This window comes from Festucalex cinctus, chromosome 16 (genome assembly GCF_051991245.1).
Source record: "Festucalex cinctus isolate MCC-2025b chromosome 16, RoL_Fcin_1.0, whole genome shotgun sequence".
NCBI classification, from domain to species: Eukaryota; Metazoa; Chordata; class Actinopteri; order Syngnathiformes; family Syngnathidae; genus Festucalex; species Festucalex cinctus.
In genome coordinates this window covers 25,166,700-25,186,292 of record NC_135426.1, presented here as the reverse complement: position 1 = coordinate 25,186,292, position 19,593 = coordinate 25,166,700, and the positions used below count along the sequence as shown (strand labels likewise).

Here is a 19,593-nt window from a genome sequence, read left to right as displayed (position 1 = left end):
GAAGTCCGAATTATTTGCCTGTACGATGTTTAACTTGAAGACAAGAGGTCAGATGCATTAGCCACCTCCCTCCACGCTTAATGATTGTTTTTTTGTTTTGTTTTTTTCATTTGCATAAACCCAGCTATGAAAATAAGAGAAAGATGAATAATACATGCATTGGGCTCCATTTTCAATCCGCCGTTTACTCATACACACACATACACAAACACACACTTAATCCTGTTGAATATTTAGCTAGCTGGTCCTTGACGTTTCGAAAATTTGAAGCTTGTAAAATTAAATTAAATTGACATAGAATTACTTTAATACTTTATTTCAATAAATTCAATTTAGATTGCATAATAGATTTTTAAAAAATCTTGACAATTGTCAGGACTTGTCATGAGATTTACCGTTTTAATTTAGTTTCTTACGACTTATATTATCAAGAAGTATCGCCATATGAATTCTAATGTTTTCACCGTAAATTGTTATGTTATTCATTGTGAATTGGAGCGATTGCCAGCAACACCAGTTTGGTACCGAAGGCGAGCGTTCAAGGTACTTGGGGCAACTGACTCATATTTGCTGTAAAACAATTTTGAAACGTTCAGGTAACTACAGGCAAGGGATTATCTGCTCATTTTTAATGGCTCAATAAAAAGGCCGTTCTCTAGCTATCGGAGAAGTTCTCACCGGCGGCCATCTTACGTTGCCACTCGCTAAATCTGCCTAATTTGAATACAGTACATAGATTTCTCTGCGGCCTTTTCACGTTATTTTGTGTCTCTGCTGCGAAAATGTCATCATGTATGTATGGCATACGTTTATGGACAACTCCGAACATCCGGGCATTTATGTTATTTCTGCAATGCAACGGTTCCTTTTTAAAACAAACTCCGTCGAGGCTGCGACTCGCACATAGAAAGAAGGCGGGCAGATTGTTAAAGGAGGCAAACAACATATCGTCACTTTTTGAAATAAAATCATCGTCATAACTCATATTACAATGATCCACAGTTCAATGCGTTTCAATAAGTGAAGAGCTTCCTTTCACCGAGTGACCGCCATTTTGCACGTGAGCTCGGAATTGTCTCTAAAAGAAGCGAAACAGGTGAGACGTCTTGTGCTGTTGTAAAAGTCAATTCATGTAAGTTATAGATTATTCGGGAATGTTTTTGGATTGAGTTCACAGATGACTTGATTTACTCCAAAGGGTAAATATAGTTGGCCGAGGTCTCATTAATTCATTCCATTGATCTCTTTGCATATTGAAGCAATTTTCTCGACTCGTGTGTGTCCTTAAATGTATTTTTTTTTAGTCTCACTCAAGGGCAAGGGGAGGCTGACCAGAGGGATCATTAACCTGATTGAAAACCCTCCAAGCGCAAACCTTTTAAAACGACCACATAAAAAGAACTATTAACCTGCCCAACCGCACACGACAATCCATGCATGTTTTTCTTGGTCTATCATTTGTCCTTTATAGCCTTAAAGTGTGTAACTTGATTTGCTGAATATACAAACTGGTGACCAAAACACCACAACCATTTTTTATTTATTTTTTTTTTGGGTGGGGGGGTCACTCCAGTATTGGACATTTTTGTTTTGTTTTGTTTTGAACTTTAAACGAAAGCAGACATCCAGCTCATTTTATTTGACTTTTTTTTTTTTTTTGGCAAAACCCTGCCACACAAAATTTGAAAAATACTGCTTTTTAAAAATCTGTTATTGTAACATATTTCAATATTAATTTTAGAATTACTCCGTTGAAAATCAAATATTGCTCAAAACTACATGGTAGCTGTTAGCTGCTAAGCTAACTGATGAGGGACAAGAAAAATGACTTGAAATTTCATCGTGTGGACACATCATCATGGCTTCCAAAACATTTGTACACTGCAGTGCTCCACAATGAGTCAATTGATGGCAAGTGAAATGACTTTTCCCCCCCCAAGTCACGTCAAGCCAGCCAGTCCCTCCAGAACTCGGACGGTGCGGGCCAACCGGCTCAGGCTGTCGTCCTCCAAGATGAGCTGGGGTGAGCACAAGGCATCCTGGGCCGGAAGAGGAAAGACAATGATTTGATTGTAAAAACATACACAATTCATGTTGAATTTGAATGGTAAGCTTCCGACTGCTCGCTCCATAATACTTACACTTGGCAGGTCCAGCTTCCATAATATTGTATTGGGATATATTGCATGTGTGGTCCAATGTTTTTTGTTTTACAGTAAACACCACCCAAAACAGCATCAAATTCCACTTTTAATAAATTCTTTACAACAGGAGGGGCAGAACAAATGTAACAAATTTATATCCATTTGAAAAAGGAGTCTCAATAATGTATAAATATATTTAAAAAAAAAAAAAAAAAAGATCATTGCAAATTTCTGCTCTGTGGACGTATTCGGAAACCAGCGAGATGAGCCGGTTCGACTTATAAAATAGACATTTTGAATTCTTAGTGTACATAAAATGTGGCCAATAGAAAAGACGAACAGTAGAAAAGAGCAGCAGGAGCCAGCTGAGCAAACGGGACAAAATGTAGAAAGCAAAAACAAAGGAGAAATAAAGTTGTCACTCGTTTGACCTTGGTATCAAAACAAAAACACGTTTCAATGCAGCAAGTTAGTTGACATTGACTGTATATGTGCAATAAGGCAGATCAATCAGATACGCATATTGATAATCGGCTTCTTGCCCACTTGGGAACCAAGTTGGCAAAAAGCTCGATTGTCAAGACTGGAAATCGGTCTGAGCAGACAATCGTAGACAGCAAGCGGCACACATACAGTATTGATAATCGAGACCAAATATGATCCCCCCCCACATCTTTGTCATCCATTTGACCTTGGGATCAACGTAGAAACGTTTCATATGCATTTCAAATGTGTAGTGAGTCAGGTCGACATGGGAAAGCCTCAGGGTGAAATCAATCGTTTACTATTACTAATGCTGGGGGGGATCAATTTTCAGTTATTTTAAGCCTGAATAATAGAATATTGATCACATTTAACTTCCCTGTTGAAGCTTTCAGTAATTAAAACAAAAACTTGAAAATAAATTAAAAAAAAATATATAATTTAATAACCTGTTTACATTTATACAAAGTCAGCCGGTCGACACGTTGAATATATATACACATACATATATAAGGGGCGTAACAAAATAAGATTCTAATCGTTCCCCTTTTATATCAAAGCATGTATCAAATCGTCTTATTGAAGAAAAAATCTTTGATGGCCACATTTAGAGCAACATACAAGTTCATTCATATGTCACATGACTGGAATCTCATTGCATCATCCCCTCTTGTAGCATCAAATTATTACTGAATCAAACCAAATGTTATCATATCAAATCATTTTTTTTTAGATGCACACCCCTAATATATTATTTATAGATATATCGTGTGTAGTTTGTACCGTTCTAGTTTGGACACAAATAAAAATGTCAGTTCGGAGGCACTCGGGTCTCATTTGCACATGTTGAAACGGATCATGTGGTCGACGTTCACAGTTCATCTTCAGCCCCTTTAGGATGCTCACTTCCTTTTTTTTTGGTCTTTTTTTTTCTCAGACCCAAGCTGTGCAAAACATAGAAATAAACGAAAAAAAACAAACAAAAGTCACCCTGTATAATATGCTATAAATAAGACGGACATTGTGGGGAGGAAAATGGAGGACCTGTCGTGGTTTTTCTGCGTGTGACGAGGCTAATCGAAGGCATTTCAGTGCTTTGTGTTGATGCTTGCGAGTGTGTTTGGTCTTAGGCGAGCAGGTAGCAGTAGAGGATGTAGAGCAGCAGCATGGCGGCGCAGTAGAAGAGCAGGAAATCTGCGGCCAGCAGCGGGGACTGCGTGGCTCCGCCCTCCAGGGCCAGCAAGGCCTCCACGCAGCGCAGCGCGCCGGGCGGCTTAGACAGAAGCACATCAGAGCACACACACATGTCCGTCTGGACAAAAATACATACAAACACATGTTTGACGGGGTTAAAAGTTTGGGGGCGGACAAACGCTCAGTTTGGACGTGCGACTCGTGCGATGCCGGGCTGCTCGAGTCGCACGTCCAACACGCCATATAGTGAGGAAGCAAGACAAGTTGGAGGGGCAGAACAGGAATGCTTTTCCGCCATCTTGTGGCTTCCATACACATCACATTAGACATGATTGTTGCCAGAAAGAAGCCATTTGAATCCAAGTTATTGACATTTTTACTCTACCTCGGGGACGCCCAGCTTGCGGCAAGCAGCAATGAAATTTTCCACGTTGAGTCGACACTTGGCTGAGCTCAGTTTGGGCTGAAAGACAAAAAGGACATCGTCGGCGCATCAAGGGCACATTTGTGAAAAGAGGCGCAAATGCAAGTGGAAGCTGATCGAAAAACAGGAATTATGCTTTGGTGCAGCCTCTGAACTGAAGAGAATGGTAATGGCAATGCTAGTTATTACAAAAACAGCCTGCAGGTGGCAGCAGAGTATAAGAGATCAACCAGGGCCATGTTGCCACAAGCTCTTTTTGTCAATGTTTTCACCAGGAATGTGAATAATGATAAAGTTATATTCTAAATGCTCATTGCTGCAAAACGGAAAGAGATAGAAATATACTTTTTTTTTTCTTTTTTTTCTTCCTCCTGATGAAAGAAGAGACTCTAAAGGAACACAACATATTCTGTGGGCCTTGCAAAATCAGTCAAAGTCCAGTAAAACAGCAAAGGAGGTTGCTTCAGTGAAAATGGCTGCGAGTGAAGGAGTTCAAAATAATTTTGTATGTATCGGTCAAGACCCCCTTTAGGCCTGGGAGAGAAAAAAATCCTGGAACCGTCCCTGGTAAAACTAATACAAAATCTAATAAAGACTACAAACCCGCTCTCAAAACGAATGAAAACACACTAACAAAAAAGCAACACAATCCAAACTCTAATTTGAAAACACATTATGTCAACATCACTGTCATATTTGTGCCCGCTGTATTTGCCATCTTCGTGGTGATGGCCACTTCACATCAAAAAGCAGACGCACCACTGCTGGGGACGGAACGTGGATGATGGACACCGAGCGCGCTCGAACGCTGTTCACCAGCTGGCAGAGGACGGTGCCGTCAGACAGCGCCGCCACGAGATCCTCGCCGAGGCGGATCTTCAGTCGCGCTTCCAGCGTCTGCAAAAAAATAAAAAATAAAAAAGATGTAGCGGACACGTTTCCAGACGGCATCAAATCATCCGAGCGACCTTGCGAAGCCGCGCGGCGTCCGCTCTCTCTTGTGTAGGCGAGCGCACGGTCGCACGGGACTCGCTCCTGCTCATCTCGCTTGAGGGCAAACCTGCGGACGGCGGCACAAGCGGGTCGGCCTTGCTGGGCTCACGGTTGACTTGGTTTTGGTTTTGCCTTTGGGCACCTGCGGGTCGCACGTTGCCGCGGGACGGCGTGCGGAACAGGAAGCTGTTGGGCTTCTGGTTGGGCGCCGGCGGCGAGGTCGACTTCGGGGAGGACGGCCCCTCTGGAAGACCTCATTTGTAAGCACTTGTTAATGATATAGCTGAACAATTGTGAAAAATAATTCATTGCGTTTATGATTGAACACAAGCCATAAATCAATATTTACTATGGAAGAAAGATCAGATGTATTACACATAAATGGGGGCACGTGAAATATATATGGAAATATTGATACAAAAAATATATATAAGCTGATAAAATGATTTTTCTATTCAGTCTTAAAAAGGCAGCATCTCCCCCATACCAGAATGATTTGATCCAACTTGTCATATGTCACCTAGAATCACCTGTCAATAACTTGAAAACTTGTATTTAAAATGTTAATTATTTCTTTTTGAGACGAGACCTTTACTATGATCCCAAAAGATGACACTATGTTAATAATTTGTACGTGCACAAATCTTTATTTATGATTAAATGATGTTTTTAAGTGATCTCTATTCCCACATAGTTGAAGGGACCACAAAAATACAAAAGGCAATGACGGCACAGCACTCTTGTTTATGCAAATACCTGTTCGGCTCCTGGCGCGTTGAAGATGCTGCGTTGTCGAAGACGACAGAGCGGTGGCGTGTTCAGTGCTCTGAAGCAAAGAAGCGACAACAGTCAACATGTTTGCAAGTTTGTGGTGCGAACCACTGAAGAGTATTTCAACTCACCGCACATCTCGGTCGGAGGCCACAGTGGGAGGGACTGCCTTCTGGGCATGGGCCACTAGAGGGAGGCAGAGGACCATTTATGAGCATTTGAAGTAGCCGCGGCGTTGAAATGTGTCTCAACTCACTCCGAGCTACTACTTCCTGTCGGCGCTGTAGAAGCCGCAAAACTTCCTGTTTTGTTTAGTGACTTCAGCCAGCTGCAAAAATAGAGACGTGACATGGTGCTTATCAAAAATGTCATCTTTACTTTACAATACAAGTTTTTTCATCGTCCGCCCTTCAATTGGGTGTTTACCTGGCCTTCTCCTCCTGCTGCTGCTGCTGCTGCTGCTGCTGTTGCAGTCGCTCGCGCTCCTGCCAGATGAGCAACGTTCCCGGCCGGCGGCGCTCTTCAGTGGAGGGGCTGGAGGGGGACTGGGGTGACGGCGAGGTCAGCGCTGGCGGGGTTGCGACCTCCACGTGAAGGCTGGATCTGCGCCGGACAATAATCAAACAAAAACAGTATTCATGTGTCAAAAGTCAAATGGTGGCCGATTCATCGCTGAGGCCCTAAAGATTATTTATCACCTGTGTATGACAAGATATTTCAAGAGAATCAAACAGAAAAGACATTGGATCAAAACCATCCAAATTAAAGACGAGCATTTAAAAGGTCAAATAAAATAGGGCTGTGCAATTAATCAAAATTCAACTACAATTTCAATTATTACACTCCACAATTACAAAATCAGCATAACCGTCAAAAAGATTAATAATATTAATTTTGAGTTGCTTGATTTGTTAAAATTTATTCACATTTGCAGCTTTTTTACATTTTAAAATAATTGAATCCATTTTGTTTCATCCGAGAGGAACTTAATTAAGCATAATTATAGTTTCAAAGAATTTGATTTGTCTTAAGAATTTTCTTGTTTTGTACCAAAAAAATTAATGATTGCCCTAATCGTATTTCAATTATTACCAAAATAATCGTGATTAATATTTTCTTCATAATCGAGCAGCCCTACGAGTGTGCACCATCATTCTTCCATGTATTACTATTTTCCCATAAATTTGTTGAGAAAAGTTGATCATTGAAGCAGGGGCCAAATAAGTGAAATCAAAGTAGGATTTTGCTTCGCTCGTGATGCAGCTCGTCAAAGTTCTTTGCCAACATTTATTATTTAAACTAAAAAAAATGTTGTCATTATGGGGTGCTGTTTATAGATTCGGCCATTTTGGAATGAGCTTGCGACACACACTGTGGACAAAGTTAAGCGGCGTGAATGTATTTCTAATGGCACTGAAACTTCCCTTCCAAATTGTGATGAGCGTGAAAGCTGTGGAACAACATGCAGAGCTGAGGCAACGTCTGACGGACAAGTAAGGAATGGGAACGCTCGTCTATTGACTTTCCCCAGCTCTTCAAATATGGTGTCAAGCGACCTTGTCGCGGCCGCGGGAAAAGGCGCTAAGCAACTGGTCAGCATGTAAGCGATGACGACGGGACATACCGGCGTGTTGTCGAGTCCTTGTGATGAGACGACGCGCTTCTTCTCTCTTTCAGCTCCTGGAAATCAGTGACACAATCGAGAACAGAAACCGGATGTTGCGCAATCAGCATCTTTTGCCTCATACCAGCGCTGAGAGCGGCGTGGGAGGATCCGTCTTCGTTTCCTCCTCCTCTTCCTCCGTCACGATGCTGTCAATGAAGTCGACATGCTCCGCTTGGCCGTTGACTACCAAAGTGGCACAATGGAGGTCACCCAAGTCACTCACCACATTAGAAAACAAGCTAACACTTAGCCTAGCTTCTTATATACTCCTCTTTCTTCGCGTTTCTCGGGAGAAAAGTAATCGTCCGTCTGAGAAGAATTCAACATGGCTGTCAGCCTCACCTTTGTTGGCTTCTAGAGGAGATTCTTCCTCCTCCTCCTCCTCCAGGTTTCTCTGGTCTCTGCTGACCTCAGAAATGCGGAGGGAACGTTCTGAGAAGTCATCTGCCGACTAGACACACATATGCATTGTGATGGGTTTGTTATTAACGCATTTGCTCCCAAAAACGTATAAATACGTTCTATTTTGAATACCCAAAGACCAAATATTTATACATTTTCTTTTTTCTTTTTTATGCTTTACATACATACATACAGAAAAATAGAAAGCTGCAAGGGCCACTTTGAATTTTTTTTATTTTAGTTATTTATTAAACCCGGTAAACATCAATGAACCAATTATAATGTACAGTTACTTATTGAAAACTGCTAACAGTCACAAGGCAAATAGTGACCTTTGTGTGTCACTGTAATATATACATCTCTCCACTGAGCAGCAGCTGAATCTTCACAACTTCACATTCTGACCCACAAGAACAATCAGTAGTAAACTGAGCACACTTAAGAACCATCAGTTTCATGTGATATTTTCACAAATTGGACCTTGACACTATGCAACAAGTGGATGAAACCATTTTTATTTCTGAAACAGAATTATTAGCTGCAAATTTGTATCTTTGCATAGCTCGTAACGTTTAATCCACCCTTTTTTTTTATTTTTTAAACAGCATTGAAAAATTGTTTTTAGTATTTGCTGCGGGGCGGGTCGCAAATGGCCCCTGGGCCGTAGTTTGGACACCACTGTGCTAGAGCATACAGAAGGCTTTGATGCAGCCTCTGAACTGAAGAGAATGCTTGAAGCAATGGTTATTACAAAAACGGCCAGCAGGTGGCAGCAGAGTATAAGAGATCAGCCAGGGCCATGTTGCAAAAGGCTGCAGCAATAGAACACAATATTCTGTGGGCAATTCTTGCAAAATCCAGTAAAACCGCCAGGAGGGAAGTGGGTTGCCTCAGTGGAAATGGCTGCGAGTGAATGAGTCAAAGTAGCAGACGGCGGTTCGAGCATGGACTTACCTCGTTCCCAGACCACCTTTTACTGCCGCTATCGACACTGTTAAAACCAGAGTCCAGGCCTCCAAACTGACTGGTGAATAGCTCCTGGTCGGACAAACTGCAAGACGAGGACGTGTTAGGACGTGTTATGTGGCGTTTGCAGTCGAGTGGCTCAAGTCACTGACCAGCTGTTGAAGCCGGTCGGCCTCAGGTGTCTCTCCAGCTGCTCCTGGCTCCTCTTGCAGGCCTCCATGTTGAGATACTTGAAGATGTGATATTTGCCCTTGGAGCAGATCTGCGCGGGGGGCATCTGCAGCGGGTTGTTGTCCAGCGAGATGGTCTGGAGGTGCCGCAAGTGGCGGTAGCACAGGGGCAACTGGGTGATGCGGTTGCAGGACGCGTCCAGGCGGACGAGCGGGAGCTCAGAGATTTCTGCGCACGGGAGGAGAATGTTCACATTGTCGCTGATTTCGGCAAGCTCACTTTTGGCCAAGGGCATTTCCTCGGCGTACCTTCGGGCAAAGCGGCGAGCTGGTTCCTCCTCAGTCGCAAGTCCCGCAGACACTCGAGCTGGCCGAGCTCCGGCGGCAAACACCGCAGCTCGTTGCAGCTCACATCCTGACGAGGGATGAGCAAAAAAAAGTGAGGCCAACATGTTTTGAAATTCAATTCAAAGAAGTTGAATTTGTGCTACCAGCTGCCGGAGATGTGCAAGGGCGAATACGGAGGCAGGCAGCGAGGACAGCTTGTTGTTGCTGACGATGAGCACTCGTAGGAGCGGAAGCTCAAAAACAGATGGCGATAAACTGGACAACAGATTACGGCTGTGGACGAAAACGACAACATTTGATATTTATGTGGGTCTGCTGTACTTTAGACCTTGAGGTTTTTTAAATCTAATCTAATTGCATAGTTTTTTTTCCTCATTATTGTGATTGTGATTATTAGCTTTAGCATTAGTTTGTTTTTTTTAACATATGGAGTTATTTTCCGATAACGATCACAATCTTGCTAACAAACTGACTGAGAATTTTTTTTCAACTTCTATTTTTCAAATTGCAGCCTTTGCCATTTAAAAGTTGCATTCTAAAACGATGCGGATGCTCTCGTAATTCATGTGACTGTGTGTGTGTACCTGAGATTGAGGTAGGTAAGGGCCTGGAGGTTCCCCAGGCAGGGGGAGAGTAAACGCATCCCATTGTGGTAAAGACTCAGCGTCTCCAAGGAAATAAAGTGACCGAGCTCCTCCGGCAGCTCACATAGTCGATTTTTGGACAGATCTGGAAAAAGCACACGTTCAATCGTTTCTATTTGTCTCCCACTCCCGCCCTGTTATTCACTGGCGACCAATTCATTCAACTGAGTTTGGCACACGACAGTACAGTATCGTCCAGTGCAGTACAGAACAGTACAGTTGTGCAGATTAGCCAAAAACAAAACAGGAATCTCATCAATCAGTTCAATAAAAATCATGTCATCTCGAAATAAATGCTTGAAAATAAACAGTTTTAAACCATTAGTTGCAAATGTACTCTAAATAAATAAACTTGAATGGCATTTAACAAATGTACTGTCCTCAATTTAAAACAAACAAACCAACAAAACAAAAACAATACAACTGTAACATGTACACTTTCAACATTTAATTCAGTGATTACAAGGCCTATACGTAATCATTTGAGAGATTTCATTATACAGTAGTTCGTTTTTATTTTGCTTTGACTTTTTTTTTTTTTTTTATTCAGTTTGATTTAGTTTTTAGCATAAGTTTGTTAGTTGTTATTAGATGTATTTATTTTTGTAATGTATGGAGTATTTACTGATTGGAAGAGGAAGGGGGAAAGTCGCAATAAAAATGGTGCAATAAAGTCCATCACAATTCCCAAACGAATGCTAACTTCTTCTTTCTTCTGTGCGGTCAAACAGTAACACCAAAATAACTACATTTAAAATAAAACCCACAACTAATTGAGACGAAAATGAAAGACATTTTTGCAAGCATTGTTTTAGATTTAGAATTTAATATCGTATATTTTTTTTTAAATCATTGTCATTTTTATTTTATTTAGTAATGAAAATGTTATTTCAATTTTGTTTTTTTTATCATTTTTATTAGTGCATCTGTTTTCAACACTTTGGATTGGTCAAATAATTCTTAAAAACAACATGGGGACTGAGCAATACTATTGATTTGTGGGAAAATATGAAGTTGACCAAATTTGGACCAAAAAAAAAAGGGTTTCTGCTAACAGTGACAAAATTATTTTGCTGACCCAGACTTAAACCCCAATTTTAGAAGCACTGCAATAAGCCCTCATTGGTGAGTCTAAAAAGCTCCATTAGCACTAAGCTTTCATTGACACGGAAGTCAATGGCAGCCTGCCCGGTGGCTGTTTATTGATTTGTTTTTGGAAGCAGCATGGCTGGAGGAAGACATTTCAACAAAAAACGCATGGAAAAGGAATGATGACACAAGGAAGTTCCACCCAGCAGCGAGGTCTGCGCCTTTCCTCGAAGCACACAGAATGGATGGAGGCCGTGTACAGTCGCGGTGGATCTTGGCCATCCCATAGCTGCGGGGGAGCCGTGTGAACAAAAGGTGGGGGTGGGACGCTGTGCCTCCACTGGGGGATGGAACGACGGGCCCTTCTGATATCCGTATCCAACTAGACATTGTCCAACCGACAGCCAAAGATGCCAAGTGCAGCACCCCGTTTTCCAAAGAAGAAGTTGAACATCAAAATTTCAGCTTTAGGTTTTTAGTCAACTTCAACTGAGAGAACAAATACTTTTTTTGTTGTGTTCGGAATTACTATATCGAATTATCGTTTGATAAATCAAACGGACACATTAGTTTTTTCTGGACTTCATAAAGTGTCATTTAAATGTGTGTATGTTGACATACACACATCATCAAGATTCAGTTGTGATGCTTCGTTCACTAAATAAGTTGCAGCTATGTAAAATAGCGCTAATGCTAGCCAAGATGGCAGCGCACAGCGAACATTCTCTTCGGTGGTATTTTTGTACTAATTCCTCAGTTATTGATACACTTTTAGTGCGTATTGGCTTCGTCAGCCCGAGACTTATAGAGACTGGCGAACAGCACCATATACCCGTTTCAAGTATCGGAATTGCTCACAGGTCAAGTGAAAAAACAAAACAAAACAAAACAAAACACCTGTTGCTTAATGATGCTATGATTTCACTGGTCCGGCCCACTTGACATCTGGTCTGTACGTGGCCCCTGAACTACAGTGAGTTGACACCTCCCGCCGTCGAAAAACACCAAGCTCTGCCGTGATTCAGCATGACACAAGCAGGCTGGCGTCAAGGCACGCAAGCTGCCAACATGTCACGGCGCGGAGAAACACAATCCTGACACACGCACAACTGCTAGAGAGCGACACATCATTATTTTGGCCGTGCCCAGATTGATACGGCAGCGTTCCTCCGTGTCAACATCCATCCATTCAGCCAGCCTTTGTTTGGCTGGCGTTTCCTTTTATTTCTATGTGGGTCACTGGACAAGGGATCAAAATGTTGCACAGTCCCGCAAGAAGTGGGACAACATTCCTTATCAAGCGGCACGAAACGGAGTCCGATACAGGGCAGGATATTTCCCTTCCCTGACTGAATGAAAGTTGTTTTCCTGCTCCATCAGTGTTGTTCATTCATGCCCACACGATATTGCAGATGCACTTTTCTGTAAAGTTACTGTATGTTTTGTTTGAATGAGTCCAAGAATGCGGTTCAAAGATGTTGAAGGGGTAAAACTCGTTAAAAAGTGATCTCCTCCTGACTACCAGCAATTCAAATTTGTCCTCTGTAGTGGACCTTTTTATTTTTTTAACAGTCTCCAATGCCATAAAGCAACATTATAATTATCTTTTTGCTGGTGCTACAAAACACTTGCTATGAAATCACTGCTTGAGGTGTGGCCAAAGGCGAATCACAAGCATTTCGGGCCACATGGCAATTTGGCACCGCATCCCTGATGCACCACGTCGTCACACGTGAGACACCAAGTCAGGCCATGCTGCATGTTGGGAAGAAGTTCTTTTTCAATCCATGTCAATGATTTCATCATTCAAATGAAGTCTGTCAGCCAGGAGAGTGACTCAAAATGCACGCGGAACTCAGAAAGTATTCCAGGCAATAATAAACATTCGGCGAACACTTTGTAACCAAAAGCTTCCTGAGGCACTTTCACAATGGTCGGATGTATCAAGTGTTTCTACACGTTGCGCTACAAGCGCTTATCATGACCAAAGAGCGCTTAAGCGAAAGAGAACAACGCTGAGTGATGTTTAACTCGACAGCAGATGATGTCCTTGGCGAAGAACTCCCTTTTGACTTGACTTCCTCCCACACGTCCATTTTCACCTCCTCCTCGCACAGCCTTCCCTCCCGCTGACTCGACTTGCAGCTCAGGGCAAATGCTGGGCAAGTGAAATGCACATTTTTTGCATCACAAACCTACTTGAAGTTGGGTGTTTACATTATGCCTCACTAGCAACGTATTTTCACAGAGCTTTTAAATCGAATTAGCCAAGTATGTATTTCTGATACTGCCCCCTGAAGGCCAAGGTGCACCCCACAGAAGGAGCAGCACAATGGCCATTAAAATAAGGCATTAAATTACAACGCAAAAAAATGTTACCTTCTTTGCATTCTAATTAATTGCGTTTTTATGCAGTACAATACTGTCAAGTGCTATTTTTCTTATAAAAAAAAAAACAATTGACATTTTTTTGGTGTGTTTTTGGGGGTGCTAGATTGGACTAATGATGCTGAATCGAAATCCTGACTACTCTGCGACAAGCACTGATAAGTGAGAGACATGTAAACAGATGGCGGCAGTAGCGACACGATCTGATCACCGTGGCAACGGTATGCGCACAGCCGAGCTGTGAAAAAAAAAACAGCGGCGATCCACCGCGGAAAAGGAAAGTCTGCGCCGCCACCGACGTTCCACTGTCCGTCCCCGCATGTCATGTGGCCTGTTAACACAGAACGGCAGGTTCATCTCCGGCCGACCCTCGGAGGCCCCCGAACACACCGTATCATCGAGTTCCTCAGTGGGGAGGTTCATGAATCAGCATGGTTACGTAAGACACACAGAGCCTGCCTGGCCTTTCATTATTCACCAGTCAGTAGCGCCACACACACACAAACCAGTCAGTTATTTACACACCCTCATCGAGTTTCATTGTGTTGTGGCCAGGAAACTCAATGAAACACCAAAAAGTAGCGCCTTGAATCCGGCCTTGCGCTAGTCAAGTGAGTACTTGTAGGCGGACTGCCTTTACTCTGGTTACCTCCCACGGGACTGGGGAGGGCGTGAGGGCTCACTAACCCCCCCCCCACCCACCGCTTTCAACCAGCTGCCGTCGAGCTTTAAAATACTTGCAAAGCGCAACTCACAATCTGACTCATCAACCAAGACTGGTCGTGGCGCTTCCGGGGTCGACCACAAACTAAAAACTGACTTGTGTTTTTTCATCAGTTGACAGTGAGCCCAATCTCGAGACGTTACCAGACGCATGCTAACATAAGTCAGGACGGAAATACGTCGTCGCATGTTTATAGCAGCCAGACAAGACAAAGCAGAAGTGAACGGTGAGCCCACATCCGCCGCCTGGAGGAAATAAAGCAAGCGGAAAGGAAAGCTTGCTGACTCCTGCTATAAAATATGATATACTTTTACCAATTCACGTTCACCAGTCTATTTCTTACATAGCTCTTTGTACTTGTACTTAAATACAGACGACAAGTACCAGAGTACATTTTGAAGCAGTATTTTTGTTCAATGAAGAAACTTCATCTGTGTATTATTATTATTATTTTTTAATAACAGAATACTGTATGAGAGTATTATTACGAAGATGATTGTGGCATCGTGAGAAAATGCTGCACCTTGTCTGCAATGAATTCCAAACATGAGCATCACTATCAAAGTTAGTCCGGGAGCAAAGGTATTCGATATCATCGTGTCTACAGTAGACCCTTGATGGTTTGTCCAGCCTGAGGATGGCCGGCACGCACGCTCATCAAACGGCAAGCGTGCCAAACAAAAACACACACTTGCGAGGCCCGAGCTTTGTTTGCCTCTCGCCAGCAGCGTCTTCTTTGTGTGCGCGCGTACGAACCTTTGACCTTCGTGGAGCGGGGAAGTTGCCGGGAGGGAGAGAGGAAGACGGGAAGGAGGGGGCTTATTTTGAATCGCAAACACTTCTGGGCTTTCTCGGCACCGTCTCAACACGATCTAAGCACAAAGAGCAAATTCACCGGCAAACTATCCAAAACAAGGAGACCTTGAAAAATGTGTTTTGCCACCTCGTCCCTACTGGATGGACACCTGGCTTGTTATGAGCAGATGGTCATAATGAGCTAAGGACAGTGCGTGTTGCTTTAGGTCAAGGCAGAGCTGAAGATTGATTTCAGTCAACCTGGACGGCGTAATCCTCTTTTTGCACACGGTGACGACAATGTAGTCTGTCTTGAATCCAACCGTGAGGCCGGCGATGAAAACTGAACCGTGATACCTGGATACTTACGATCGGGCCAAATGTGAGCATTTTCCTCACCTTGAGATCAAAGTCTGATATCTGTGAAAGATTATCCTGAGTGTGGGGTGCTGGAGGAATAATTGTAAATAAGTTATCGTACATTTGCTGCAATGAAGAACTGCTTCTGCTTGCAATGAAGAATGCTTTGCTCTGTTCCCACTCACATTCACGTAGCCTGTCTATTTGAAGAGGACTCAAAAGCTGAAGCACAAGGAAGTGTGACCGCCCTGACAGAGACGGAAGCGACGGAAAGCCAAGAAAATTCTCTCCTTACTGGAAAAAAAACAATTTTGGTCTGGAAAAAAAAAATTCACACCTAGTATATATTATATCTGTATATACAGATTTCTATAATCTTCAGTTGCCACTTGCTGGCGGCAGTGAACTTTGCAACATCCAGTCACCATCAGTTCACATGGTTACGTTGCAGTGAAAGTAAAGATATGCGTTAATACTCTCATTTTCTGTGTTTTATGTTGGTATTTTGTCAAATTTCTTTCTTTCTAACTCTGGGACCTAAAAAAGTGGCGTGCAGAGAACCTGGTGAAGCAGTACGAGCTTCTCCATTGGGGTTGCCAGGGTGACAACGACTCACTGAAGGGCACTATAGGGTATATGCCACGGAAGAGGCGGGACGGGATTTTTGCACATCAGTTTGGTTCCGGTCCGGGTTGCAAACGCGCAACCGAGGGGCACAAAGTCGGAAGCGCAAGTACAGTATTTTGACGCAGCCCACACGTCGTAAACGGAACCGGAAACGAAGCTGATGTGCACAAACAGTCCCACCTCTTCCGTGCCATGTACCCCATTGGCTCTTTTGCTCCGCCCCTGCTTCTACGATATTTGCAATACTGGAGTAGAAGGAGTTAATAAATGCTATAATGCTTGCCAAATGAGATAAAATAATTCAATAGCTTTTAAATTGTACAACGATTTTTGTATCCGGTATGTATATAAGACGTATTCTTAAATGTAAAGCTATGTTGAAATGTGTTAATAAAAGCAAAGCATTCAAAAACAAAATTCAATAGCTTTGTCAAAAAAAAAAAAAAGTATGTTATTTTGTCATAACTATTGATTTTAAACAGCACACTAGTATGTACATTGGCTATGTTACATCATTTTATTGAAGTATAAAGCATAGATTCAAGATAGAAGAGATTTAAAAATAAACAATAGTTGTGAAGCGTAAAATAGATTAAGGGTGGAACCTCAAAGCGGGAGGCAACAAAACAAAAGGCGAAACGCTAACTTCAAACTTGAACTTACCTGCGTGTGTAATGTCGGATAGGTCGTAGTTCTTGGCGCTGCGGGGGAACTCTTTCAGTTTTCGGTTGGCCAAGTTAAGAGCCCCGCTGGCGGCCGCGTCCTCCAGGGCTTTCTCCACACTTCGACTGGCCGCGACTGTGGCCGGCAGCTGGGCTCCATCCACAGCCTCCATCAAACCCTCGCGTCGGGGGTGCTCGCTTTACTTTGTTTCCAGCGCCCGCCTCACTCTCCCGGCCCCACGCCGACTCTTTTCGTATAAAAAACAAAAAAAAAACAATTACGAACCGGTCAACATGGTAGCGAAAATCGAATAAAAAAGTGTTCGACGCTCGTTGTGGCCGTCACACAACATAACCTCGCGTCAACGCTACGACTGGCGAGTGGGCTGAAGCTGTCAATCTTCCAGGAAGTGGCGTCCAGCACGCATGTGTCGCAACAATAACACCGGAAGCTTGCCTTTTCTACACAATAAAGCTCTCAACTCGGAAACTCAAAAAAACAATAACATCCAGCAGTGGTCATTCCGTCCCACGTCAAATATCTAAAGAAAAAGTATTGTACCGGATGGGATTTTTAAACGGAAAAGTTTTTGCGCTTTAAGTGGTTGTCGTTTGTATATATTTACTCTGACAGTTACAGTCCAGAACTCCCATAAGCAGCGGTACTTGACGGGGCGGTCCCCTCTTCTTGCTACGGTGGCCTGGATGTACCAAACAACATTACCAACCAATCATTAGTCCCGCACAATAGAAAAGAGAGCCGAGTATGTGAAAAATAAATAATTGGAGTTAATTCAATCATTTATATATATGCATTTTTTTTTCTAGCATATTTTTTAATCCTTTTCATCAATTAATCAACAAATACTAAATGATTCAACAGATGAATGGATTTTCTATATCATTGAAAAAAAAAAATCTAAATCATGAGCTCGGCATCATCGGCCAGTCGCACTTATGAATGATTGGAATCAGCGACATAAAACCCTGATCTGAACCAAAAATGATTGGCTGTCAGCTCATCACATTTTGAATAGTTGTTTGTCTACAAGTAGCATGCCATTGGCAGCAGGCAACCAGTCATCCAAAATCAACTGGGATGGGCTCCGGCTCACCTGAGATCCTAATTAACGAGGAAAAACTTCACAGAAGGTGGCTGGATAAATGTCCACGCAAATGCATTGTCAGTAGGACATCATTATGCATCTTTTAGGTTTCAGTCTTTCCTATTTGAGTACAAGATGACACACCCAAACACACATACCACTTTAATTTGCATTGTCCTCTTCATCCATCCCACTCTTTAGCCCCCGTTTCCTCCCTTCCTCCCACCTCGGCATCCTCATTGGACCATCTGTCAAAGTGCTGCAACTGGGACTAATGTGCATGTAAGTTGGGAGGGTGGGATATATTATGCATATATAAAATCCATGAAGAGTCTATTGCATCATCTCATTTAGTGTATTACATCTCCATGCAATCTGTGAAAATAATGCTTGGTGGTTCTATTTAAAAATCGCCCTCAATACCACAATATGGCAATTCAACCGAAACTTTACTGATTAACATGCAGTATGTAAAGAAATATAGTGTATAACTGAAGTATTTTCTCACCATGAAGGCTTCTACTGGGTCAGCCTGGAGGCCCACAGCAGAAAGGGTCAGACGTTCTCACGCTCTTTGTCCGTCCTTCTTTCCTCTGGGCTCTCAATGTCACTTCCTTTGGCATCTACCAGAAGTCACTGTGACCAAAAGGCGCCTTTAACGACTACAAGTGCAGTTAGTCAAGATTTTGAGAAATAACAAGAAACAGATGACCAGCTTATCAGTATACCTGTTGGTTAAAACAATACACATTTTATTCCCAACATTTTTACTAAGAAAACAAATAAAGCTACTTTCAACCCAATTTGCTGCGTGAAAATAACCCAACCTTGGTCTGCTCCAAATCCACAGCTACCCAGTTTGGAAAACAAGCCAGCAGTCTTGTAAGCTACAGAGGCAGCAGCGTGGAATGACTTTTTCGAGGTCAAGGGAGAAAGTGGCTGCTGCATGGGGAGCGTCACTAAAAATGACTGGCACGTGATTTATGCCGACCAGCCCCAACAACTGCTGTGAGTGTGCACGGTGCAGGAAGGCGCACACGCTGGCATTTCGTGCCTGAATTTCGAAACGGCTGAAGAGCAAAAAATATTTGTTTGTAACTTTTGCATGCATGCTGGGAGAAAATAACATGCAGGAAAATCAAAGCATGTCTGGTATCAGGAGAAATAAAGCAAATCCCAGAAGACTTGTTTTGAATATGGTCAGTTTTGCTTTTCAATTACGCCTTGCGTGTTTAAAATTGATCTTTTACTACCCTCGTGTGGCTCTTTTATATATTTCAGACGCTGCACCACTTTTTAAATGTTCTCATTTAAATGTTCTCGGAGTTGATTAAACAATTGTTTTATCATACTTCTTAAATCAATCCGAAAATTATTTAGTGAGATAAATGATTCTAAAATAAATCAAAATGAATAAATACGTTTCAATTTACCAATCAGTCGGGAAAAAATCGGCAAAATACATACAATCATTTTTTTTTAAACGTGTTTGAAAGCGCTTTATAAATAAAGATGACTTGACTTGACTTAGTAAAAAAAATAATTTGTCTGACTTCCCTACAGTCTGTGCGAATATAAGTTTGAACGGTTGTCCATTTTATTTCTTTTAAAAATTCTACATACTTTCCTGCCGTTTC

General features: G+C 42.4%; 1 protein-coding gene across 7 annotated transcripts; it reads right to left on the bottom strand.

Annotated features, from left to right (window-relative positions):
* Positions 1–1,552: 1,552 nt before the first annotated feature.
* On the bottom strand, positions 1,553–17,295 carry lrch4 (leucine-rich repeats and calponin homology (CH) domain containing 4). Of its 7 annotated transcripts, none has more exons than XM_077498997.1 (18): positions 16,852–17,291; positions 10,146–10,290; positions 9,705–9,834; positions 9,523–9,628; positions 9,196–9,442; positions 9,032–9,128; positions 8,018–8,126; positions 7,758–7,858; positions 7,634–7,689; positions 6,436–6,612; positions 6,266–6,337; positions 6,141–6,195; positions 5,995–6,064; positions 5,381–5,491; positions 5,214–5,305; positions 5,005–5,142; positions 4,207–4,284; positions 2,233–3,939 (listed from the first exon to the last, which is right to left on the bottom strand). In XM_077498997.1, the coding sequence occupies exons 1-18, from the start codon at positions 17,021–17,023 to the stop codon at positions 3,754–3,756; spliced, it is 2,142 nt and encodes a 713-aa protein (XP_077355123.1). In that variant the 5' UTR covers positions 17,024–17,291; the 3' UTR covers positions 2,233–3,753. The 7 variants fall into 7 exon arrangements, with proteins under 7 accessions (XP_077355125.1, XP_077355123.1, XP_077355124.1 ...); XM_077498998.1 differs by having other exon boundaries at positions 5,381–5,482; XM_077498999.1 differs by lacking the exon at positions 2,233–3,939 and adding an exon at positions 1,553–2,039 and having other exon boundaries at positions 5,214–5,491; positions 16,852–17,295.
* Between the last annotated feature and the right edge of the window lie 2,298 nt (positions 17,296–19,593).

Coding starts and splice junctions, on each gene's coding strand:
- lrch4 (XM_077498993.1), bottom strand. CDS start 17,023: ATGGAGGCTGTGGATGGAGCCCAGCTGCCGGCCACAGTCGCGGCCAGT. Junction 8,127..9,031: donor AAAGGTGGTCTGGGAACGAG/GTAAGTCCATGC, acceptor ATGTGTGTCTAG/TCGGCAGATGACTTCTCAGA. Junction 6,196..6,265: donor ACAGGAAGTAGTAGCTCGGA/GTGAGTTGAGAC, acceptor GCCTCCCTCTAG/TGGCCCATGCCCAGAAGGCA.